This window comes from Melopsittacus undulatus, chromosome 9 (assembly GCF_012275295.1).
Source record: "Melopsittacus undulatus isolate bMelUnd1 chromosome 9, bMelUnd1.mat.Z, whole genome shotgun sequence".
Classification (NCBI taxonomy): Eukaryota; Metazoa; Chordata; class Aves; order Psittaciformes; family Psittaculidae; genus Melopsittacus; species Melopsittacus undulatus.
In genome coordinates, this window is record NC_047535.1 from 1,475,911 (window position 1) to 1,503,071 (window position 27,161).

General features: G+C 41.1%; 1 protein-coding gene across 3 annotated transcripts in view; it reads right to left on the minus strand.

Annotated features, from left to right (window-relative positions):
- The window catches only part of MAP2K5 (mitogen-activated protein kinase kinase 5), a 120,105-nt gene that overhangs the window by 7,360 nt on the left and 85,584 nt on the right, over positions 1-27,161 (minus strand). For 2 of the 3 annotated variants that reach the window (XM_005148805.4, XM_031048677.2), the window contains 4 exons: positions 25,167-25,193; positions 24,824-24,856; positions 13,007-13,068; positions 10,681-10,726 (listed from right to left, as the gene is read on the minus strand). In XM_005148805.4, the coding sequence (XP_005148862.1) occupies positions 10,681-10,726; positions 13,007-13,068; positions 24,824-24,856; positions 25,167-25,193 (168 nt within the window). Of the gene's footprint in view, positions 1-2,857; positions 3,012-3,565; positions 3,685-10,680; positions 10,727-13,006; positions 13,069-24,823; positions 24,857-25,166; positions 25,194-27,161 lie in introns of those variants that run through there. The other variant, XR_004550026.1, reaches the window with a different exon arrangement.

Sequence of the window (27,161 nt, forward strand, 5' to 3'; positions counted from 1 at the left end):
AGTGGCAGAAGTGGTGAGTTTTGTTTGTTGCAGGGCCTCCCTAACATACACTGTAATTAAAACGTTGATTACTAAACAGTTTAAATATATGACAGACAATGCAGTTAAAGCCTACAGTTAGGTCAATATGTGATTTAGATTTGCCATTTAAAAACTCTCATTTAAATTTTGCATACATTAATCACTACCATACTTCAATGTTCTGATATCCACCTGACTACACTATTAAAATAAAACTTGCTGCCCCAGGGAAATCCTACTTATTCTTAATTGTTTCGAGGCTTTGATGGGCTTTTAATCTAAGATTAATTTATGCAATTTTAAATAACTCTTCTTATGATTAATAAGCTTGAAAATTAAAAGGAGTCTAAAGCAATTATAATGAGCATTTGGTCATAACCTCATTAGGAGAAGGAGTGAAGGATACAGCTCTGGAATTCTTACAAGACTACAATTTAAGGTTACTTTCAGAGGAGTCAAACATAGTTCTGAAATTGCAAAGGCAGATTAGCCTAGGTCAGTGTTAGAACTATGGCTACCCAGATTAGCACGCTAATGATTTTATCCCTCTGATGATATTTAAGATAGTGAAAAGATGATACAAAATGTATTAAGCAAAGATAAATGGATAACACCACTGAGCAGCAAAGACTTGGAGCTGTATTTCTTGTTTACCTTTTTTTTCTGGAGAAGGATTCCTTTTATGTGGTTTTTTACTATTATCATCTATTTGCAGATTAACTTTTTCACCAATGCACTTTTACTTCTTATATGACAAAGTTAATTGCAAATGATTTTTGGCTGGTTCATTAATTTGGTCGAGCCACCAAAATTCAGCTGCAATTCACAGTATCTGCTTTAAACCATGGCAATCCCCAAGCATGTGGATGGACCAAGAGGAAGAAGAGCTTAACTTAAACCTGAAAACCTCAAGAGGAACTGTCCACACATCACTCCTCAATTCCCATTTCTAAACAGCCATACAGATCATTATGATTACAATGACATTAATACTAACATCCGTTTTTCAACCTTCTTTTGGGCACTGGCCACAGCCAAACAATGTGCTGGTGGCCCTAAAAACAGACCTCAGAGATCCCTTGTGCACCTGACTGGGGTGTCCATATGGGCAGCTCATCACAAGACTCAGGTCAAGAGGGAATGTTTTCCAGGTCAGATCATCAGGAAACGGTGCAGCTCCACTCTGTAGCATGGACCTGACTTCAGACAACTCAATCCCCTCCTACTGCAGGACCCCAGGGTGTGCATACATGGATGTGTCTGATTTTTGCTGGACTCTTTCTGTAGCATAGAGCAGTCTTGAATTTACTACACAGTTTTAGTTCTGGCTGTGGCAGAGAGGGGTCTATTTGCCCATCTGCAGATCATTCTTTCCAGAGCAGTTCTGCTTTTGATATTTGCTGTTAAACCAGTAACTGTCCTTGGCATGGCTCTTGGTGCTTAGCTGACAAAATGAGCTCACTCCCAGCAAAGGTATTCTTTCTGTGATGCCTCTTACAAAAAACTAAGGCAACCAAAATGTGATTGGAGTGTGCTTTTGCAAGTGCTGCTGAGGTTAAGAAGAGCTGTAGAAGAGGAATAGAGAGAGTGGCCCAAGGCTGATAGGAGTATGTCAACATTAGCAAGCTGTCGACAACAGAAGCAGATCCGCCGCATGAAATGGTTGGTGCAACGTTTCAGGGATGGAAGAGGTTTTACTTTTGACCAGCTCTGGTCTGGTCTGCAGACACAGCACCCATTAGTAACTGGAGCTCATGAGGTGTGTGCCTAGAGCACATCTAGTTTGGTTTAATTGGAAATCGATTCATGAGCATCAAGACCTGCCTGTGATGAGAATGAAAAAGTGGTACCTCTGAAAGAGCAGGATTCACACCCAAAAGGCAACCTGACCTGATCTCTAATGTTAATGGAGATGCACCTGCAGAACATACTCAACTCAGATCTCATGCACGCACAGGACTGCTCTCATTGACACCAAAGAGAGCTAAGTCAGACATTAAAAGCTGATAGAACAGCCTTCAAACAGGGACTATGTGTTTCCCTGGACTGGAGAAGGAAAGTGGAGAAAACAGTTGTTTTCTCCAAGTTTTGAGAAACTGAGTTTCAACTGAGAAGGCAAAATAATAAATCACTAAGACGGAGTAAATGGAAACAACCTCTTCAATGTTTTTCACCCAGATCTTAGAGTAGAAAATGCTGTGTGCATGTGCATGTGTGCATACTCATGTGTGCTAGCACAGCACACAGATAACAACAATTAACAACACTAAAAAACCTGGAATACGATCCGGTTGGAAGCAAAAAGGGAGAGTGGAACAGCCTGCACTTCGCTAGCATTTAATGGTGAAGTGCCTGCAAATGAGCAAGTTGGTTTTAGAAGTGCTCCTTACAATCACATTGCAAGACATGCCTACACACTGACTGCATCTAGTGCAAAATAACACCCCATGTTTGCCAGGATTACTGAAAAGACCAAATAAAGCAAGTGTTAAATGATCTAATATGAACACACCGTCAAATCAATCCCATCTCAGGACCAGAAAAAGCCCAGGTATGAAATGACACCCAAAAAACCACACAGAGCCCTGCTGAAAACACAGAGAAGGTGGCAAAATACATCATCACCAGCTGGCTTGGAAAAAAAACCATTAAAACCCTCTCTGAATCTCTCACAAAGTCACTGAACAACCAACCAAGGCCATGCAAACCGTTTACATTCTCAGACTTGTATTTCAATGCCACTGTTCCTTATGGGAGCCCTTCCCAGGTGGAAACCACATCTCCCTCCAGCTATGCAGGCAGATGCTGGTGTAACCATCCTGCTTTACCCCAGCATCTCCCATTAAACCCAAAGGGGCACGTTGATGGGACAATGAACTTATCCATGGCTGCGTCTCGCCGTGCTTTGCTATCACAGCCTTAACAACGGTGCGCATTCCCATGCCGCAGGATGGGAGCAGGAGGAGGTGGCTCCAGAGGACAGTCCACAGCTTAAAGAAGAGAGAAAGAGGAAAAAACCCCATCATGTTTAATTTAAAAATTAGAAACTGGAGCAGACTGTGAGCACAGAGGTTGATTGAAACAGAATTTCAATTCCTGTCAAGCCCATTTAAACACAGGGGCCCTTCATAGACAATTAGCTGCTCCCTGTGAATGCTGAATCAAGTCGGGCCTGGTCACTGTTAGAAGAGAGCGAACCTACTGTGAGGAGCTGGAAAAAAATTAACTAAAATCCGGCTGGATGAAATATTCAAACGTCCCCAGTTTATTCCAGGGGTTTGGGAAGTGTAAACAAGACAAAAATCGATTCCTCGGTGCCCTCCAATCAATCCCCCAAAATGGTTAGGGCATCTGTTTCTGCTAAATTTTGTTTACTCTGGCAGATTTGCCTTAATTGCAGTTGTTTATCTCCCATTGTCCCCGGGGCCCTAATCTCCCGATTACTAATACTTAACACTCATTTCACATCTAAAGCTACTTCTAATCCTCAACAGGTTTCTGGGGCTCTTAAAATCATTGAAACAAGGGAGAAGGGAGATGCAACCTCTTTGTGAAAGGCACATTTTCTGATCTGCTACCAGCTGGGTCCAATCATCACCAGGGATGGCTGCAACAAAGGTGCTAAAAGGCTCTTTCACAGGCACTGCTGCTCCGCTGGGAATGCTGTGGATAAAGAAGAGCTTTGATGGGGGGGGGGGAAAACCCACCCAGAACAAGAGGGCTATAACAGTCCAGCCAAATAAAGTTACTGTCATAATCAACTGCTGTCAATCACAATGAAAATCCAATTAAAATCTTTCAGTGCGGCCCCTCTTAAGTAGAAAAATGTCCCCTATTTATATGCGGGTTTTTTTCTGTCAACCACACGAATTAGAAAGTGGTATTAATTGATTTTTTTTACTACTTTAGGCCCTGATCCTCCCGTTGAATTTCTGCGGATGCAAGAATCAACCGGCACAAATCTGATTAAGGGATTTAAGGCATAATGCACACAGGTCACTAAGAAGCCCTATCTCTATCTCCTGCTTTATACTCTGCTTATTCATAGGCAATTATTACTCTTATTTAATACTGCAGGAGCTAATCGGGATACAGCCCCACAAGTAGCTGGTACGACACAAATGCCAGCAGTTTTAATCTATGCAGTGGGTTTGAATGAATTCTCAATTCCAGTTCCATTATACAAATAAACAGCACACACCAGTTTCAACAGTTGCCTCTCAGAGCAAATTCCTTGATGCATCTGGAATGAATGGGAAGGCCAGAATCCTGGGAATTAAAGATACAGCTCTGATTCTGGAACTGTTTAGAGATTAAAAAAGGCAAATATAGAGGGAAGACAGCTAACATAAAAATACAAAGGCAAACGCATGTGTTCTCATCGTATCATAAGTGAAAGATGTGCGATTCTGCTACCAAAATGAGTGAGATGTAAATATTTGCCTCCCTGCCTCCAGAGCTACAGAACAACCACAAGTGCCAAGTGAAACATTTGCTCAAATTAAACTGCAAAGCCCAAGAGACCCAAGTAACCAAAAATATTAACTGTATCACCCTAAGCTGTTGCCAATTTGTTTTTGCCCAATTTCCTTAGATTTTCAACACTTTTTGGAGCCAACTCAAGCTCTTTCTTTCTTCATTTCACTGGAAAGCACTCATATATTATGCAACTTTCAGGGCATGTTAGAAAGTCAGATGTTCACATTTGTGGTAAGAAGTCAGTGGCTGTATGAGCAAGGGACTGCAGAAGGCAGTGGATGAATGTAACGCCTTCAAACTCTCCACACACACAAGTTAACCTTGTCACAGTCTTTGTCTTCTGTAATTGCTGGTTTTAGTGACACTGATTGAATGTATTTCTCCATTTCCAGAGCTGATATCCCAAGTGATGAAGAAGAACAAATCATACCCCTAAGGAGAGAGACAGCTTCTTTTGTTTTGGAAGACAGAGGGAAGGATCCATAACCCACCTTTCCCCATTGCCGCTGAGTGGGGAATAGGTTGAGCAATGCAGCCACTTGAAAGAATATACATTTTCTTTCTCCAATTCTTAAGCTACCCCGAGCAAGAAGATGAACACACAGCAGCAAGCACATCCTGAGCCCTGGTGTGAAACCCTAGCATCACTGAAGTCAATATAAACATTGTCATTGCCTCCAATGTACATCCACTGTGTATCTGAACTGACAGACTGAAGATACAGTTTAGTATCTATCATCTACATTCAATGGTTGGACTTCACGATCTTAAAGGTCTTTTCCTTCAACCTAAACAATTCTACGACTCTATATTTACAGCAACTAAAATACTTGGCTCCATCCTTTTTTCCCTGGGAAACCAGGAGCCCTTTCCTTCACATCTGGCATGTGGTTTTCTGGTGTCTGTCAGAACTTCTTCTTGTCATGGGGTGAATAACTGGGATCATTGTGACAGAAGAGAGTCTAAATGTTTGCAAACAAAGCTATCCATCACGGGCCCAAGCATGGATGATTTTATGCTGGACAAATCACCGCTGATAGGAGATGCTGTACTGGTGGAGGACAAAAAACCCCTAATGATTATAAGCAGATAGGGAAAATTCTTGGTTCACTGTGATCCAGCAACGATGCATCAAAATCTAGACAGGTGCAGACAGAAAACATTGATCTGTAAAGGTGTCTTTGCAAGATTTATGGGATGGGATGTGAAAAGCAGACTGCAGATGCCCCTCCGGTCTTTCCCCAAAGCTAACACCAACAAAACACCCCAACCTGTACAGTCATCTCAGCTACTCAGTGATGCCACTGCTATAATGCAAACGCCAAATTACCTGCTGGGGGAAATCCCATATTGACATCCCTAAGTGGAGGTATTTTATTGGCTTTATTTGGAAGGTTTATATGAAAATCCAGGTGGGATTATGCTGATCCTTCACTTGTTTGTTTAAACCATAGAAGTGTTTCCTAAGAGCTACAAACACAGCGAGCTGCAAACAAGTTTAGCTCCACCTGATAAAATGTGCTAGGGTTAAGGTTAGGGTCACTTACAATATAGCTACATAAAAGCTTTGTATTTTTAATTTCTATTTTTGAGAGTCTATAATATCTTGACACATATCTTAGCATATTTAAACACAAAAAGAAATGATGCATCTGAAAAAATGACCATTGTAGCTAATAAAGATCAGGATCCCTGGTCTAAACGCCATTCCTGAAACGGAGAGAGGGATTGCTGAGCACAGGAACATAGGAAAGGGGGATTTCAAAACTGAGAGAGGCTTTGAAATAAAAACCCCAAAGAACAACATAAGTTTTCCATCAGGTCACACAGATTATGTACAATTTATCCTGCAATCTTCGAAATGAATGAAACACCACCATAAAAAGCATCGGCAATTTCAATTTTAAGGAGAAAAGCTAGTAGTTGTGTTTGAAATTTGGAGACTTGAACAAAAATTGTTAGATCTGTGCTAAAGCAATCAAGTGCAGAAAGCGACTGAATCCTTGGCCAAAAGCATTGCCTCTCCCTGCCCAATATTCTCCTTGAGAAAACCAACCAGCATCCTAAAGTCTGCACTTTTAAGCATCCATGGAAAAGCATAATGGAATAACTGCTACATGCCTGACTTTTGGTATTTCAAATACAATTTCCTTAAGTAAATCGCTCTCATTTAAACAGCCACGTGTAGCAGGGGAGAGTTCAATGTTGTCCTAACAAACAACTCAACCAGACTGCAACGATTCTGGGGGCTTTCTGAAAAGCTCCCTCAATCTGCCAAATAAAAGGCCAAGCTTCCAGCTAAAGAAGAGATTTTAAACAATTACCAAAGCAGGATAGTGATATCATAAAGGCAATTTCTGCGCTAGCTTGTTTTCTGAAACTCTCTTTGCCTCTGAACAGCTAGAACAGATAATAACTATTAGTAAATCAAACTCCTGCAATATCCAGCTGTGTCTCACACATTTACATACAGATAGAATGGGTATATGTTTTTAATATGTATGCGATACGTACTTTTACCACAGCTGAAGTGCATGCTACAAAGGAGGAGGAGAATGGGAATGGAATCAGCATGAGATAATAAAGTGGCCTAGATAAAGTATTAGCCAGCGATTGATCTCAAACAGGGGATGTTGCTTCTCTCTGACCTGATTACTTACTATGCATAGATTCCATTAAATAGAGCTTAGAATGGAAAGCTGCTGAAAAATACCGTAAATACAGTCAGATCTACAGCTTCCTGAGCCAAACCAGCCTGAGGATGCCTCCCCATACACTCAACACGAGCAGGAGTTTAAACCTCACCATACCTCCACATCCCAATTGCTAAATATATATGTGTATCTGCATTTCCATAGGAGCCAGGCTTGTGATGCCAGGAAACACTGTGGTTTAGATGAAGACTGGAAGTTCATGGGAGTTAAAAATAAAATATATAGAATTGCTGAGATTTTCCTCATTGGAAGGAGAGAGAAGAGACAGGAATGTGCTAACATTGTGCAGTCTTCCCTGGTGCTGAAACAGGAGTATGTTCAATTCAATTGACTATATGCCTTCCTCTTCTTAAGAGGGAACAAACTGGAGACAAAAGAGCAGACACTGTAAGCACAAGGGTCAGAATAACCACCAGTGAATTATAAAGATCATTCCTTTCCCTGGATGGACAATTTTCCCCGTTGCTTGGTGAAATCATTTTGGTTTTGCTTCTGTGGAATAAGCCCATTCATCAGAAATACTTGGAAACAATTAAATAATTGATCTCTATTGTATACAATTATTTATACACAGAGAAACTGATGTTCTATCTTGTTTTGTGGATGGGTATACAGAAGAAATGGCATAGGGCCGAGTGTGAATGCAGGAACCTGATTTTTGGTGTTCACTTGCACAAGAGTATCTATGGTAATAGAAACCTGACTTTATGCAGGAATTTCACACAGCCTTGGCTTTGGCTCTGTTTGCTGACAAAATGTGCTGCAACTTCTATAAAGAATATAAGGGCTTCCTAACATGATAGACAGGGTAAATCCATCCCTGCTGTAACCCCATGACTTCACTGGAGTTGCCAATCTGGCACTCCAGGTATTGTGAGTCGACTCTGAAAATGCATTTAACCATTCACCAGGTATCAGGAGAGTAGAAAAAGATTGATGTTCTGTTCCCTTCATTTTGCTTTCAGTCTTTAATTATACTAAATTGGTTACAAAATAGTGACTTCCAGTATGGGTAACGTCCACAGGGGGGAAAGCCTGTGCTCCACTGTTTTGTCAGAAGCTAACAGTGATTGTGGCTTACACCTTTCATCCTTGCTAGTACATTTCTCTATATAAAAACAGTTCCCCCAAACCCAATGAACAAGGTGAAATCCTGCTCTCATTAAATCAACACTAGCCTGACCTTGATGAGGATTTCACTGATAGTAGCTGCATCACTTGATCCACTCCTTATGGTTAGCAGGGAGATGCCCAGAGGTTTCAGAAACGGATGATGTGGAATTAAGAAGATTCTGATTGTGGTGAGCAATTCTACAGTTCAGAGGGTGTTTGGTAGCTTTTGTTCTGGCCCTGTTTTCCAGCAAAGTATGGTAAATTATCTATACATATGTATGTACAGATAGGCTGTGTACAGACACACTATGCTAATGTATATATGCATATGAGTTTTATAAACCAAGTGCTCCTTCACAAGACTGGGCAAGTGCAAGAAGGCAAAGCGCTTGACTGAAGAGCAACTACTGAGCTAACAGTGAGTGTAACAGCAAAGCACAGGGTGCTCTGAGCCCATCAGGAGGGAATTTAGGGCAGCGTATGAGGGTCAGCCACACTGCAGGCAAAGACTGGGTCACTTCTTCGCTTCAGCAGCGCTTTACCTCATGCTTTAATACTTGTAGTTACAAGTTCATTTATAATTGAAGAGAAACTAGCAAGAGGGGAAAATGCATTAAACAAAAGATTTTGTTTAAAAAGTAGGAAGGATTTTTTGCCCTCCCCCCCCCAAACTGCTACAAATTCAAAATTACTTTACAAAACACCTCCTTTAAAGGGGCCTAGCACACTCCAGGGCATGTAGTTGTAAAGATAAATCTGTGCACTTCCCTGGTACTGCAGGCACTCACCCTTTGGCCTCATGTTTATGACTCTACACCCTGGAGTGGTGTTATTGCTTACAAACATACATATATACTTATGGGGGTATGTGCGATCTGCAGATGTTTTATTTATAAGTGGCAGGCCTATTGCATCACTGAAAGAGGCATTTACAAACAGATATAGGTTTTATGAAACCCTATTCCGTTGTTTTAATAGCTAAGCTATCCAGCCATAGCATAATAGTGCACAAGGTAAATGTGTCTACATCTCTAGAACCTGTTCCAAGTTTTCTCAGATGTGACTAACTGCAAGAATTTCCCAACCATCAAAAGTTAATAAAAAAGACAAAATAAGGCAGTGCAAGGCTTTTGTATGACATAACACACCACCACCAAGTGGAGGGGCTCTGATAAACTTTAAGGCCTCGTTTTACCAAGGTATTTAAGCAGGTGCCTAACTTCAAATGTAGAGCTACTGAAGTTAATATCCTTAAAATGAGATTCACAGTTAAATACTTTACTAACCAGCATCTAAATTGAGACTAGTCTGGGTTGTGAGATACCTGCCCCAGGGCATCTTCAGAGATTAGCCTTTAACTAGAGAATAGCTGTAATAGAAACACTTGTTTATCCTACTTGCAGTTCACAGCATGTAAGCAAGAAATGAGACACCAACGTGTCCTTCTCTTGTTAAAACCTGTTAAATTATTCCTAGATATTTAATGTACAGAAATTCTGATGATTTTACATAGGCCTCCAAGTTACAGGAAACACAGCATATAAAGAAAAGTAATTAAATATTTAAAACTCAAAGATATTTGATGTGAGTCAGAGGGCACCACAACTCTTATCTACAATAGAAGCTCCTGTAAATATCTGGTTTGATACAGTGTTTTTCTAGCTGCTTAAAACCAGTCAAAACAGCACTCTGCACTGAAGGCACAGCCACAAGGGACCAGCCTGAGAGCATGTACCCTATTATTGCTTTACTGAAAGAAAAAAAAGGACAATTGCAAGGCAAAGAAGTGGTCTCTGAGCTCAGATTCCACCACCCAGAGCCCTTCTACCAACAGACCAAAGCTATGTATTAACCCAATCTTCTGCAGCCAATCTGATTTCATTTTACATGAATATAAGTGAAAACAGTGGCTCCTGCATTTCATTAAAAAAAGACTACTTTGACCATATCCTCTGTTTTCAATCTTCTGATATTGAAAGGTTAAGACTGGCAAATGATGACAAAGAGTGACCTACATTAAGCTGTAATCCCTGGACATACAAACTGAAAAACCCTGTGTATTAAGCATCAAAATGGTTTTGACTGAACCTTGACACTGGCTGTGAAAGTTCTGTATTAACTCCCCACATCACAAGTGAAGCTTTGGCCATGACAAAGGTAACAGCAAGAAACCCATCAGTGGAATCATCATCATTGTACCTCTGGTCTGTGTGCTCCCTGTAAATATGTAATTGCTGCACAAGCCAAGAACAGTTTAGACCTGAATGTGTAAATGAAGAAAAATGCAGAGAAGAACAGATACACTTCTACATACATGAATAAAGACACTGAGGGGCTCTGAAGTTTCACTTACCATTAAATCTTCGGGTGCTGGCCTTTCCTTTGATTGCTTTTTCATGCTATGTGTATAAAACAAAATGGTCATATGTAAACCACTGCTCATTTATCCCACTTGCTTAAATATTGAAGATCTCTTTTAACACAGTGAAGAATTTCCATGTATTTCTTAACTCAATCATGTGCCAACAGAATACAGGGGTCCTAACATCGGCCAAAATGTTAATGGATTTATTCCTTCCCTCCCATCCCTCCCTTAAGGGATGTAGTGATCTACACTGTTTGCAACCATGAAAGTGTGTAAATACAGAGACCATTGAAAAGCAGTCAGCTCAGAAGCCACAGTAAGCTGATTCTCATTTTGCTAGGGATTATTACATAGCTCAACACCAAGTATTACACAAACAGGTGGGAAATTTAACTCTACCACTAAACAGCTTCAGGAGCATGCACAATACCCTGGGGTTTCTACCTTAATTTTTTCACATTTATTTCCATTACACTGCAGGGTGATAGTTCATTACACAGCATTAACCTGTTTATAAGATCATGTTTCTCATCCAAATAGTCCTAGTTTTCTGTGCAACAGGTGCAATTAGCTATTGAAGGCTGTGCTTAGCTGCATGAAGGAACACAATAACATGGCACAGAGGTGACCATCAGGAGCTGCCTACTGACTAATTGGATTACATCCAAACAGCCAGTCTTTATGGCATAACCACCATAAAGTCTGATACGCCGTTCACTTGACATCTCCAATACGCATTAGGAATTGATTGCTTAAATATAGTTTCCTCTTACCCACTTCATTTTTAAACAGCAATGACTCCCATTAAAATATAACACTATATCTAAAATCTGTGCTGTACATCAGAGGATTAACAACACAATTTACCTCCCTTCAAACAACTCCAAGCCCCTCAAATAATGCAGCATTAGCAAGTAAGCGAGCTGTCTGACGAGTAGGTTGGGAGCAGTTCTAATCTGACAGTCCAAAGTAGCTGCATCCCCAGAGAAAACAAGGCTATTAGCCACCATCAGTTATGCTTCAGTTTGACATCTGTGGAAATTTTAACACAGGTTATCCCTCCCTCTGCCTCAATGAGAATGGGTTGGCTTTTTTAGAGAACAGCCTGGCATCAATTTGTTTTGCAAGGATAAAAAGCACAGACCTCCACATCACACACACCAGTTAGTTGTGCTGCACAACCCTCCAAATCGTGTTGCTCTTTGTAAACTGAAACTATTGAAAACGGAGGCCTATGTTACACAAACTTGAATTATTTAGTTGCTTTAATTACCCGATCATCAGGCTGCTTTTTGTGCCTGTATTGTTACCTGCTACGTCAGCCCTGACAGGTACTTTCTGTGTTATATATTCAAAATTCAATTTACTAGGTGACTTTTGCCACAGTGGCTCTGGCACAGAGAACCTGAAAGTGCCTCAAAGCCTGACCTATAGATCCACATGGCGCTGAGGGCTGCAAGGACACATCCCTGCAGCAGGATTCCCTCTCATCCACAGGGCTGCAGCTCCCAGTGCCACACACTGAGATGGCTCCATCTGATTTAGCACAGCTGAGCATCGAGCCCTGGAAGTGCACGTTTGCAGAAGGGATGATTCTCCATCAAACACGTATTTCTGCAGAATTCAGGCTTCTTTTTCCATACACAAATGGTTACCTCTCCCCCCTCCTTTTTTTGGAGCGGGGAGGGATGCAATAGTTAAAAAAGGATTTTCCCTTCGTTTCTTTAGCATTGCGGACCCTCAAGATTTATATCCTCTGGTCACTCAACAACTGCATTTGTGATTCCACAATTTCCTCCTCTCTCCAATCCTCCTTTAATTCAAAAGGTTTTCAATGAACTATTCAGTTTTAAGCAAAGAAAATATACCCAGTGGTGTGTTTTAAAACAGAATTACTGACTGAAAAGCCAATGCACTAACAGAGGCTGCTCGCCTTTCTAAATACAGAGGCAATTTTATGAGTAATATTTTAAAAAGCCCTGAATAATGATACTATAGACACGAGTCTTTGTGGCTTTTTTACCCCCGGATGAATCCTTTGGAGTCTCGGCACACAATTCTGCACCCACATTGAGGGCAGGTTTATTAGAACAGGAAAAAACCCCTTGTAAGTACTTTTACGACCCTTTGTGTAAATAACGTTTACATAATTTAAACAGTTTGCTTAGCTTTGCTGCCCCATCTGCCCAAGGCCCCCAAGTCCCTCTCCTCTCAGAAAGGATGCAAGGAAAGCCATAAGGTCTCGCAGAGCTGCGGAGTTAATGGCATGTATCATTTACATTGAGGGCATGGCATGTTTGCAAACTGAGCTTACCATTGAGTGATGAAGTGTACAAATGGCTCAGAGAACTCCCCGGCTGGAAGGACGGGCGATTCCTGGGATTGGATTGAAACAAGAAGCAGAGTCAGAAGGAGAGAAGATAATTTCTTTAGGAGAGGAATATAATGGTGACAACAAAACCCAAAAAGAAAGGGAAAATAAACCCCCCAAGGAAGCACCAAAGCCCCTTTTCACACAGACAATCTGAGGCAGAAAGGTACAAATTCTTCTGAGAATGTGTTATAAAACACTGAATTTCAACTAATGAGTATTACACAATGGGTAAAAACATGTGGAAAGACACTGAGGGGAGGTGAAAAAAGGACAATGATAGCCACAGGGTAAAAAGGAAGGTAGGGAAAGTGTAAATGAGAAATTAATGATTATTTAAGTAACACACAAATGGTCTTGTAATTAACAAAGAGCTGTGAAATTATTCTTGTGTTGACCTTTGTTTCTTTCACTGCATTCGCTATTTATTTACACTCATGTTTATTTACACTTATTCATTTTAGAGGCTGTCCTCATGTGCTGTCTGTGCTAGATTTAAAAGGTGAAAGGGTTTATAAGAGGGAGAAAAACCCCAAAAGCAGGATTCATCAGTGCAGGGGTAGGGAATAACCCTGGGGTATTTATGAAAGAACAACAGAAAAATAGATTAAGAGCACAAGGAACAACAAAATTAGGACCAGGGAACAAACAACATCACCATTTGCAAAGAAGGGCTTTACGAATTTAGGAGTTTTTCCAAGAATGACAGAGAGCTCCACTGTGTTTATAGTGTAACAGCTCAGGATGTAATGAAATTACACTGCAGAGTACTTTAACAGTGTCATCTCATTAGACCTACAGTTGGAACAAGAGAGCCACATAAAACAGGCAGCTGCAAATGACTCCATTCTCATCTATTCTCATTTGCTATTAAAAATACCTTTCGGCGTCTTTTTTCCTCCCTGACATCCCTACACAAAGTACCCTGCAAAGTATGATACATGCACCTATTTAAATTAACAAAGGAATGACTTATTTTAATCTCACTGTGCTTTGGAGTGCTTTGGCCATTTGGATGAGCAATATATCATTACATACAACCTTCCAGCGCTGCAGGCAAGAAACTCAGAGCGTGCAGCATTTGGTGGGAGCCAAACAATTTCTCTAGCACACAACTGTGTCAAATGCATGCATGTATTCATTATTGAGAATGCGAGGAAATAGCTTTGATGTAGTGGAAAAAAGAAGATGATAAAAGCACCTCTGCAATGTGTGTGCCATTATCAATGGTGGCAGATAGACACAACTGCAGAGCCTCCTATGTGATTAGTAAATATACATATAATTGCTGTGGCCAATTATCAGAAAAATGAGATCGGTAATTACAAGAGAGAAAATTAACTAGAACTCTTATTAAGGCTTTGTTTCCAATTCAAACAATGGGAAACTGCTGGAAAATACAATTAAATCACAAGTAACTGAAGAGTGAAAGGAGAAGCCAAAATTGCTTTACAATTTCAAAGACTTCTATTAAATACAAGGAGCGTTTGATAGAACATGCCCAAACCCTCTTTGAACTTAAGACCTGGTAAGAGGGAGGTTATTGTTTCTCAACTTATAAATGACATCAATATAGGAAGCTTTGCACTGGAGAGTGGAAGGAACACAAGGAAATAAGCATTGCAATTAAACTTTCCCCACTTCAAAGAACTGCGCATGGAAATTATTCATGTTAATAGAGAAAAGGCAGAGCAAAACATCAGGCTTGCTCATGGGGTGTGGAGCCAGGCAGGTTTTACCTCTCCCCAACCTTCTCCCTTGTCCAGCAGAGCTGGGCTTGCACCTGAAGTGGCAAAAGCCACTTTTCCAGGTGGGATGGACTCCAAGAGAGCAGGTAGGAAATACTCTGGGCATGTATCACACATCAGGTTGTGAAGCCATCAGAGCTCATTCCCTGGGGTACTGGCTCTGCCCAGCAGTCCACCCCTGCTGTTTATATTAAGTAAAATGCAAGTGAGGAGCTCATCAGAGGCATCCTCCATAGGGGCTGCCAGCTCTGCTCAGTCCATGCTGGGAGCAGGACAAGCAGCCGCGCTTCACACTCATTTGGGAGGTGATAATTTCTGCAATCACAAAGAGATGACGAACCCATAATAGAGTGAAACTTCATTATGAGAGGGGAGGAGAAGCTGATGAACTGCTCTAAAGCCATCAGCCTGGCTCTCCCAGGCTAAGCTGGCGTCAGGGTTCATGCAGCCAAGGGAAGAACTTGCTCCAGTGTCAGGATTACTGCCTTGCTGCACAGCTCCCATACTGCAGCACAGCCAGGAGATGATGTGCTCCTCCATAAGTAAGCAAAAATCACCTGGCTGAAAGGAAATGTTAAATAACATGAGGTTTTCTTGGGGGGTCCATATTCTTCTGTACAATGCAGGTATTTCAACCCCATTCAGGCCTACTCTCTTCTGTTGTAGCCATGTTGTCAGCCATGGCCATGCCTTAGTTGGTTTGCTCTCAGGAGCTCCAGAAGTGATTGTGTGTGTAGTTGTGAATGGAAATGAACACAAAGTGGATCTCAGTATGACTTCACTAGAGTCTCCCAAGGATTTTAGACTGGGTATCCAACAAACTTACTGGCTATTTGCCTAACAAATTGTAAACCTTTTGGAAGAGGGCATCCATCTCAATGAATACCTGCTGACAAGTGTGTTCGAGCAGAAAGATCAGTGCACATAAAATCCTTAAATCTCACTCCTGTAAATATGAGTCAGTTGTTACTTTACAGCACAGGTAAGATAGGGGAGAAGGAGGCAGGTTTGGGGTTTAGGTGAACCAGTAAAGTAAGGCCCTCAACTGCTTCCAGAGGTGAATAATGAAAAGCTGCATTTTACCTTAGAAAGAGAAAACATCCATTTGGGTGTTTCTGGATGTCCAGGGAAACTGATGATCAAGGTATTTAAGTTTCTGATACTGTTCTATGCATGACCATTTGAGTAGTAGAAAAGTGAGAGTATTTTGTAGCTATTTCTAATGAGAGAAAATCCTTCTACTGCCACCTCTATAATCTGAGCAATCACAAAGTTGTATCAGACATAAAGCAAAGAGTTCCAGAACAACACAAAGTAAATACACCCTACTTTGTATCCTTCAGTTCCCTGGACTTCATCTGACACTCAAAGAGATGAAAATAGGAGGAAATAAATACATGTCTCTGCCAAGTCTACACCATTTGTGTGATGCAATCCAGTCCCATTTGATGTAACTGTAGGGAACGGTCCAGGCACACTCGGATGGCCTGCCTGATTTTACCCACCTGCACAATGAGATCACCCTACAGGGGCAAACAAAGAAGAAGCCCAAGATTCTGAAGGAGTAAGGAACAGGTAAACTCATTTTAAACCTGGGAAATGGTTCTTTCATTTTTGTTCAATGCCCTATCTTTTAACCAATATCATGAAGTCCTATATACTGAGATGCTGCTAAAATGGCAGTAAAGACACAAATGGTTTTAAAGGTCCGTGTACTGCTGGCCTCTTACATCCCCAGCATATTGCCAAGATGTTTCCCTGAGCATCCAAGCAGTGTTTCCACCACAGGGATCTGCTACATAAGAAGACCAGATCAGGCTCTGATTCCTCAAAACCAGCTGAACTGCACACACACAGTGAGAACAGGGAAGGGCAATAGGAAAAAAGTTTGAGTGATGCCTTTGCCTTGTGAATAATGAACAGTTCAAGAAGGTCAACCCATTACAACTGAAACCGTTTAATTATTAATTATGCACAATCTATGAGCAAAAGGACAAGTTCAGAATGTTTAATGTGTGGTAACTCCGACTGGACCCTCTCTTGGCATTTTGTTATTAGCACTTGTCAGCAAGGTGCTCAGGCATAAAGAAAAAAGCACAGCAGCACAAAATCCGAGCTAGCAGGAGGAGGGAAGGCTTTAAACTTCAAACACTGCTCCTGATATTTAATTTATAGAGTGCCAAAGCTCTGGTATAAACCTTATTGACTTCCATGGAGTTAGGGGAAGTCACATTATCTAAATGAAGACCTGAGAATGAGAACACTGAGACAATCCCTCCAAAAGCCCTCTCTTTTGAAGGGGGTGATAACATTATTATCTGATTCTTTTTTGTCTTCACAGATCTGAACAAAGGACAACTGAACCATCTAATAGTGTGTCCAGAAGTCAACCAGTCCTTTACGACCTATGTAATAAGAGCCTGAATTACAGGTCCAAGCATTCTCCTCACCTACTTCTCAAACCTGTTATTCAAAATGTCTCCTGGTTTGTTTGTTCTCACTAAGCACAGTAGTAGCAGAGATGCCACTGAAGCTCAGGAAATAAATAATGTCCAGCAAGCCCACAAATAAATATGGATAAGGGCCCTTTCCCCTCTTTTCTGTGCAGCTCTAGGTTCATCTTGACAAACTCAAGAAGTAAATTCAATGGATAGAGCTCTGAGTTACTTAATTCCTTCGGAAACACACTAATGTCAATGAAATATGGGAGTAGTTCTTGACAGATAACACACACCAAAAGCATCCCCTGCTTGACACACACCTTCAGAGGTCTTACCCCAACAGACTATTTCTTCAGTGTGAAATATTTTCTCAAAGCAACTGATAGAGATTTATCATCACATCCTTTCTGAACAAAGAGAAAGCCACCATCTCCCTGCATCAGGAAAATCAGCAAGCACAGCTTTCTACATAAAGCCTTCAAGAAGGGGATGGCAAAGCACCCAGCTATATGTTAAGTTCATACCTGTGTTCCTCCTACAGAGGTTGGTATCTCCAGTGCATCACCCACTCGATACCAATAGGTTTTACTCCTTCTCCTCATCTGCAGACTCCCTGTCTGTGAAGGGTTAAATTTTCCCATTCCCCACAGCTACTGCTATTTTGCAATACTTGCTCCTCAGTGAAACGCTTGTGCAGAAGGAAATGCCATGGTCCTATAGCTCTATGGCCACAAGAGGGAAGTTAGCAGAACCCAGCAAACCAAACTCCACTTCCTCTCTCCTCTGGGTTTCCCCAGCACACCCTGTCTTTGAAATGATCATCTCCTCTGGGCACATATTCCTATTCTGCAACTTGGCCACTGATGCTGAAACGCCAGTATTTAATAAATAACACGTGTGCTTTACAAAGCATTTCTGGTTTATCACTTCAGCCTAAAAATCTCCAGGATTACAGAGTTTCTATGCTCTCCAGCTTCTCCTTTACTAAAGCTTTCAAAGAGCACACGTATTTTTATCTTGTAGCTGCATTTTACTTTGTGGCCAAACAGTGATTTTTTTCCAGGCAAACTTCAGTTTTACATGCACCAGAAATGCTGCCAGGTGCAATTACATGTAATAAATGCACTGCAGTTACTGAGCTGTTTCAATGAGACCAGCAAATTACAACATTGTACAAGCTCAGACTTACTCCTACAAGGACAACCTCACTTTCGCAGCATTCCTAAATAAAGTAAAACAACCTAAATCCATTTCTGACTTTCTATCTACTTCAAAAGCCTTGCACAAACCTAATAGCAGCTGATTTCCTACCAGTAACAAGTTTGCAGGAGACAGCGATGTCTGGAGGGGGCTCAGAGGCCCAGACTTGAAAGCATTTCTGGATTGTCCCCGTTATGCTCCTGCCCCCAGCAGGAAGGTGAAAGATGATTACATCTCTGCGCCAGGTCACTTCTTGCTCTTTTCTTCATAGCAGATGCCAAATGTGACAAATTATATGTGGGGGCATTTTGGTGTGAAGTTTTGTCTGCTGGGATTGGAGTGTCAGCAGTAAACTCATTTATTTCCAGATCTCTAGCTGGACGGGAACCAAGGTCGAAAGGCCAGTGTTTTATCCACCAAAACACTCAGCCTACCTTTAACACCTCAAATCATGGGAGAACCAGCTATTCTCTCAGCAGCACTACCTGCTCCCCAACTTCTTGAAAACCTCTCGTATGTGTAACCTGCATCACACTGAACACATGCAGACATTCCTGGTTGGGTAAGTCAGTAGATACTCGGGGCTCTTTGTTGCCACTTCTAGTGTCTGCGACTGTGGGATGCATTCCTGAGCGCAGAAGAGGAAAGGAAAGAAGCAGAAGAGTGTAATTAACATCAGGAGTAATCTAGAGTGGACTACATGATGTTTTCTCCCTCTCCCCAAGCTTTGCATTTGTTAGTGTGGCTCTCCAAAGGGCCCTGCAGATAAGGGAACAGGTAGCTGGAAAAAACAGGTTAATCCTTTACCCGTAACTGTAATTGCTTTTTCTCTAAAACAAACATCAGAATTTTTTCTTCTCATTGCTGGTCTCTTGTCGATCATAAGGCAGCAGAGCACAGCAGTGTTTTGGGTAGATACACACACATCCGCACATTTCAGATAGCTAAGGCACAGCAGCATGAAACATAGCCTCTACCTGTTCGCACCAAAGGGACTCAATTGAAAAACTAAAACCATTTGTTGTTGCCTTTTTTTCTTCCTCTGTACACTCCCAATGCATTTTTATTGCTTTTTCATAAAACACCACTGCAAATAATCAAGCATGACCATTGACATCCACAAGATTGAGTTTTAGGAACCATTAAATGAGCTTGCCCTCTTGGGAAGGTTCTTGCTCAGGTTGGTCTAAAGGTAATTATTCAGCAATTCCTACCTGTGGTTTTACCTTGTTCCTATATAAGTTGCTCAATCTCATACACTAGTAAGGTCACAGTTTCTGTCTCAATAAAAGTATACCCTAAAACAACTTATCCATGGGACTAATTACAGTGGGGTTTTATCCACATGCACACACACATGCATATATCCAAACATCAGCTTTTCTTGCATGGAAATCTGCAAAACTCTGGGAATTTTCAAGGGTTAACTATAGCTGTTTATACATTTAAATCGATACCTGGGACTCCAAAGAGGAATTCCTCAAGAAATAAATAGTCTTGCTTCATTCTGAGCCTTTGGAGCTTTCTACTTCATTTATAGAAATAGCAAAATGTGGTCCTGATGGACAAGGTCAGGAAATTCAGCACTTGAGAGGCAACAGTCTTCATTGTATTATTTGATCAAGCTGAATGTCCTGTGAATTTTAAGGCTATGCCACAGCAATAAATAGAGGGATATATTTAACCAGGTATATAAAAAAAGAAGGGAATAAACCCAACTAATAGGATACATGTATTAAGTACAAGTTATTTTTTCCATTAGCAAATGTGAAGATATAGTGACACTGAAAAGCCTCACAGCTCAGCATTAACACTACCCCAGCGTTAACTGATGCTGCTAAATGTTTCGAGAGTACAAATTTAAAGAGAACAAAAAAAAGAGGTCTTTGATTTGTGGAGTTTGCAAAGTCCTTGAGCTAGATTAAACTGCAGTCTTGTGAGACCGAGTATCTCTGTGGGGGCGCTTAACAGGAATGCTCAGGAAACTCATGGAAAGCTTCTCACTACTTACCCATGAAGCGATCAGAGAAAGGATTCATGAGTACAACTAATTAATTTTGCTCTTACAGTTCTGCCTGACTCATCAAAACAGGCACTTTCCCCACTGCTGCCTCCTATTTGTAAAGAGTAGGATTTGCTCTTGACAGTCTTCACTCCTCAAGCTTCCAATGTCATTGGAATAACACAATAATTTAACTAAAACTGATGGACAAAAATTAAGTTCATTTTTTTCCTTAATGCAACAGAGTTTAAAAACATAAAAGCCAAACCCAACACCTAAGTCACCATTACACAAGCTATGGAAACTGAAAGCAAAATTCATTCATTTCAGATGCTGAAGGAAAGGTTAGAAACTGGAGCTGATGCTTAACTACAGCACTTGTAACCACAACTGCTCCAGTACAGCGAAACCGGGTTTACCGCAACCACCCAAGGGGCTGACAATAATTGCTTTCTGGAAGGGATACTCTGACTAAATAAAGGTCAAAGAAAATAGCCCTGGAGAGCTTAAGGGAAATCTAAAGTTGTTGCTCAAGTCAGGACTGCAACTGGATGCATTCCCCAGTGCTACTGCTGTCCATCCAACCTTCTCTGGATACAGAGCAGACACCTCTAAGGCCAAAAACCATGGGATGGAAAGGATGGGATGCAGACATGCTGAAAAATAGGGAGCTGTCAGGTTTGGTCTTTTGGGATCTTACAGAATCATATAATGGTTCCAGTTGGAAGGGACCTTCGCAATGAGGTTCATGTGCACCGCTCAGTGCTTCCCATACAACATGTTGGTGAGTTGGAGACAAACTAAGTTGACTGCTAGAATATTAAATGACTCTCAGCTCCCAAATAACAGCAGACTGCCTTTATTGTTGGCTGTGATACAGGATAAATTGCATTAACAACCAGTCTATTCTCATCTCTGGACCAGAAGCAGGAGTCTTATGGTGGGAGATGCTGCTATGATTAGGACCATTGCTTAAATGAGCGTGTCTTATTTGTAGCTGGATCAGATTTCACTCTAAGTTACCACATGTTAAAAAATAAAGGTCCTGGCAAGCATGTATCCTGTTCACACATGCTCCTCGCTAATTCTGCCATCAACAAATAATCCCAGAACCATTGCCATTAAAAGGCCTATAATGTAACAAAAAAAGTCAGGCAGAGTCACTCTGATTTGAGGAGAACCATGCCCATGTATTTGTTAGATTATGCTGCTTCTCACATCATGCACTCATTCTGCAGGGTTTCTGCAAGTAAATTTAAGTTCTAGAAAATGAAGAGACTTTTTAAACTGCCAAAGTGACCTCTTACATCTCTCATATTTCTATAACTAAGAGCTCCAAAAATCTCAGCTCTGCAGAGCAACTGAGAACTCCCATGGACAGTTTTTATTCCACTGTACAGGGTCTGAGGAAACTAACACAGAAGCAACCTCTTCACCAGTTCAGTCACCAATAAATCCTACGAATTAATGGTTATGAATGGCCAGAACATTGACTTTTGGATTCTTGCTGTGGTGGAATGTGGAACAACTTTCAGTGTTTCCCTATAAAACCCAACCAACTACCTATACAATAAGCAACTATTACAAAGAATCAAAGTCTCTATTTCATCATTTTAAAACACTTCTCCCATGTCAGGTTCTGGAGTTTTTAGCCAGCTCCAGTGGCAAGGAGTAGGATAAACACACTGCCAGCAAAGACCCAACTACAAGAAACATTCTCTTCAGAAAAGCTGTTAACCACAATTTTAGGACCCAAAAGTCCAAACCATTCTTTGCCACACAAAAGGACACATTAAGGCACTTGAGGACCCTGAGTTTTCAACTGCAACAACTTCAGCAGATTATTACTATGAACCTACATGATGACTGAAGATCCTCGAGGCAGCTGGATCCCAGCCTTGCAGATCTGCTTCTCCCATAACCTGACACTACATCTCATCCTCAAGCCGTGCCGTCATGGGAGCACTGCTGTGCCCTATCAGTTTGGAAAACAGGCAAGCTACAGATCATCACTCCTTGCTGTTCTGATCGTCATTACAGTAGGTGGGGAATTGTGCACCAGCATCACTGGGTTCCTATTGCACAGGAGAGGGGCTCTGCTCCCACCTCCTGTGAGTTTTAGGACCTCCTTACAGCCAAGGGGAAAATTTGACCCAAAATTAGCACTCTTACAACACTGAGCACTTCTGATCCTTAATACTCATGGTAGCAACAACAGCTGTGCAGTACCAGATAGTAAAGAGACTTTGTCTCTCAAAAGGTCCTTACATAGAAGGAAGAGTGCGTATGAGACACATAAACAGGTCCCTCTGTTACTCCCTAGGAGGCACATCTTACAGAAGACAAAGTGAGAAGGGTTAAGAAAAACCTAGTCACAAGTTAAACACATTTTCTTTGAGGCCTTTGTACACAAGACAGGGCTGGGGGTGGCAGGAGGATCTATTAAAGTCAGTGCTACCCATGAGCTAGAACAGAAAAGCCTTTAATATAAATGTTCTCCAAGACACTGCCATGCTAAGAGTTTGCACTTCCAGGTGTGGCAGCCACTATCTAAACACTATATATCTTATTAAATGACCCCATAACAATACAGACGAGCAAATAACACTAGAGAGCCAATCCATCCTCCTCTTCCCCCCAGGCTCTAAACGTTATGGCAGGCAACTTCCATTTAGACATTGAGTGTGTTGCAAAACAAAGCGAGTTGCACTTAAAGAACTTTCAGCTGAGCTATGCTCTGTAACCTGAAGTCTCAATGTGCCCATGAGCACAGGACACTCTGAACCACCACGTCAGGAGAATGATGGCTCCGTGACACGCTGGAGAACATGAAATAAGTTATAAGTAGATACCAAAAGGCAAATGTTAAAGCTAGCTCGGCACTCAGGTGCTTACCAGGGCTGGTGGTTAAAGATTTCATGAGAAGTTTGGAGCAATTCTGATCCTGAGGAAACGATGTGGAAGCTGCAAGAAGGTCTATCATAATCTGTTGCTCTTTAGGGCTGTGGTTTAGAATAGTGAGCTTGGATTTAGGCACTAGTACCAGACCATTTGTCTAGAAAATATGAGAGTCTTTAACTGACCTTCTTTAGGATGGAGATGACCTTTTGCTGGTGGTATATACAGCACCAGTGCTTTGGAATTGCCACGCCTCAACCAAAGATGGATGTAACAGGAATAATAATGGATGAAAAAGATGAAATAAACAGAATCACCTAAGACCCTCCCAAAGAACCAGACCACCATAAAGAGCCAGGTAAAAGAGCCAGCACTGCTGGAGGACCAGGAGAACATCTTTCCTTTACACAAAGGATACTTGTTCTTTTTAATATAACTGCATCCCTCAAGGCTCAAATGTCACTTCTAAAAAGAAGTTCAGCTAAGCCACTATGTCATTCTCTAACAAAAGGACAAAAGTGATCACTGCAGGAAAGAGCAGAGGGTTTAAGGGTTCACACAAGTAGCGGTTACAGGTGGAGACAGAACAAAGAGAGAGAGTACTTGGGCATCATACAGGCACTAAGCTTACATCAAGCTAAACAAACATGTTACATGGGACAGGCTGGAAGAAGCTGACCAGTCTCAAAGGACACACCAACGTCCAGTGACCCAACCTGATGAGCCAGCAATGACTTCCTGCTAGAGGTGAGGCGAGTCTTTAAAGTTACGGCTTTTTCTTTCTTGTTCAAACTTTCCAATTACCAACATAGTCTTATTAAACATTAAAAACAAAGTAAAACTGACAGCAGTCTGCCCCTGGCTATTGCCTCACTGTGAAGAGTTAGAACTCCTGCTTACACCTCAGTTTGGGAAAGGAAATGGGAGAAAGAAGTGTTTCAATCAAGAAACATGACACTAGCCACTGAAATTCAATCGCCTGTTCACACCTGAATCTCCTGCATCTCAGCTTTTTATTTTGCCCTTCCAATTAAATAAGAATGATCAGACATGATTCAGATTCTTCCCTGCTTACACCCTCGTTTTCTCTCCTATCAAAATACCCTTTTTGCCCATCTAAACTGCATTGAATATGCCCTGGCTAAAGCGTGCTGCCGCTTGAATGTCTCCGTTCCAACTCATCTGGCAAATGCTGAGGTTCAGCTCACACAATGAGGCTGAGGCTTTAGGGCCTAAAGAGCTAAAAGGACCAGGCTTTGAGACAATCAAGTCTTTCAAAGACTCAATATTAAGAGTAGGAAAACAGCATAAAGTGGGACGAGGCCAGTTCATGTTTGACAGCTCCAAGCTGCACAAGGCAACTTGTGCTCTGAGGATGTTGGGCATTGTGCTTCATTAGGAAACAAAATATAAGCTTTCCACTCCATTAGGAATGACTTTAGGAGTGAAAGCACATAAGACGACGACTCACCTCATCAACAATGCACTGCAATAACTGGAGAGGCTGCAATGGGAAGAAGAGAGGGAAAAAGTATTAGCCTATATGCAATATCTTTACAGTGGAGTGGAAAGAAAAAATCATTAATGCAATAAAATATAGCAAGATTAATCAACAGCAGCAAACTCTTATAAAAACATTGATGCTCAGGATGTTCTATTATTTCTAATGGTACCTAATCTAATACAGGCAGTTAAAGGTTTGCATTTTCTTCCAAATGCAATTTGCTAAGTTTAAAACAAGGCATTCAAGCATGCAGGGGAAGCAGCCATCAGGAAAAAGAAAAGTGAATTTTTTCTGAACTCATAAAGCTTACCATTAAAGATCCCTGGTTTTTCTGAATCTGAAAAAAGACAATATGTAATTAGCATGTCATAATCAAAATGACTCACTTGGACACATTATGATCACTGAGAGAAAATTATTGCATCGCTGGTGGCAATTTGTGGGCATGTGTTAACACAATTTACATAATGAAAATACACAAATGTTAATAGCTCGCTTCTCATTTATAGGCGAAAGTCAGCAGAATGTTAATTTCACACAACACTTTTTAGTACCCTCCAGGTTGTATTAGAATAGGAAGAAAAACCATAATCCATTTCAAAAGGCTGTTTACGATTCAGATATAAATAATGTTTTATATTGCTAGATTGTGAACACTGGGCTTAATGTTGCAATCATTGCTAATGTTATGAAGCTCACTCTTTTTAAATTAAAAACCGATTTATTTAAAATTGAAATTAAATCATAGTCAGAAATTAGAATTTTGGATTACTGCCAGGCTGGGCTCACAGTCCCTTTTTTGTGAAGAAAACTTTAATTATGTGGTTGAAGTATCTACTGCTGCTCAGGAAAGCCTTTAATACTCCACTTTCCCCCAAGTTTCTTATATATTCCAACCCAGTTTTACTTGGAGTCTGAGTAGAGCACTGCCGTCTGTGAGGCTGGAAAGTTTGATGAACTTTGTCTGGTTTGAAATGGCAAAGAAAAGGGTTGTTATCAGTCACCTCCAATTTCCACATCAGTTTGGTTGGGAAATAATTAATAGTTTATAGTAAGAAACCATTTGACTGCTTAGAGAGATACAAAATACTCTGGCCCTTACTGGCAAAGCACCTTTTGACCACAATAAGGAACAAGGGTGGAATTACAATGCAAACAATTAAATACAAACCAGATACTTAATACGGAAGATCTGACCAGATTTTGGGATGCTGGTATTCTGCTCATGTTCATGTGTACCATTTCTAACGCGTGCAAACAATTAATTCTCTGTTTTTCCTAACCAGACACAAAGTTGCTCAACCCAATGCAATTGCAATGTGAACACAACACGGTCCTTATTGAGAACGTTGTCTGCTCTTCTAACACACTTTATCTGGCTTGCCCCTTACGTTTAATATTCTCTGCTGTATAGTGCCATGATGATGAATGTTGTAGGGCTGCCATCAGCTCTGGAAGCACTCCCCCCACGGACCCAGCCAGAGGCAGGATCCTCTGGTGATACTTTACAGGTAGTAAAATGTAATGTAAGGAGGTTGAAAACTAGCACCAAGAAAATAGCTGGTTTTATACACGTGAAGTCTTTCATTATTGTACTAGCAGTGCACAAACATACACATAAAGTTTCTGTGGATAATTCTATCTTTTCTTCCAAGGAAGAGAAGAAAATAATGCACAGAATTAGCCCATTTCTTTAATGGCCAATGTCAACCTATTACAAGTCAACAGAATAAACATGCCACTTTACATTATTGCTAATCAGCAAAATATGCTGTGGATATAAAAAGACTTTTTTTCCTACTTCACTTCCAGATGCTAAATGACAAAACAGACTCAGCTTATTCTGTAGGGATGGTGTGGGGCTTCTTTACACTATAGTGCACACGAGCAGGCGTTTCAGGTTGTCATCCTAACACCGCACAAGTCACATTTCCTCGCTGGAAAAATAGGTCTTGTCATGCAGAGGAATAGAGGTGGGATCATCTACAGTCGCCTCAACGCCGATATGACTACATCCAATTTCAGAACAAGATTTAAAATATCATTTCTAATCAAAGGGCTCAGTGCTTCTAATGAAAACTAAAGCAACACAAATGCAAGTATGACAGGATTCTTCCTGTGCCGCTGCAACTGTCCTCCGGAGCAGCAGGCCCTGCTTCTGCAGAGGGAGGTAGGGAGGGATGCGCGCTTGCTCACACACACATTGTTACCAGGTTTTATTACACTATTTTGATGGCGACATATTATTTTGAGATCATCTTCATAAATTTTGCATTAAGGTAGCTGTGCCAGTACCTGGAATTGA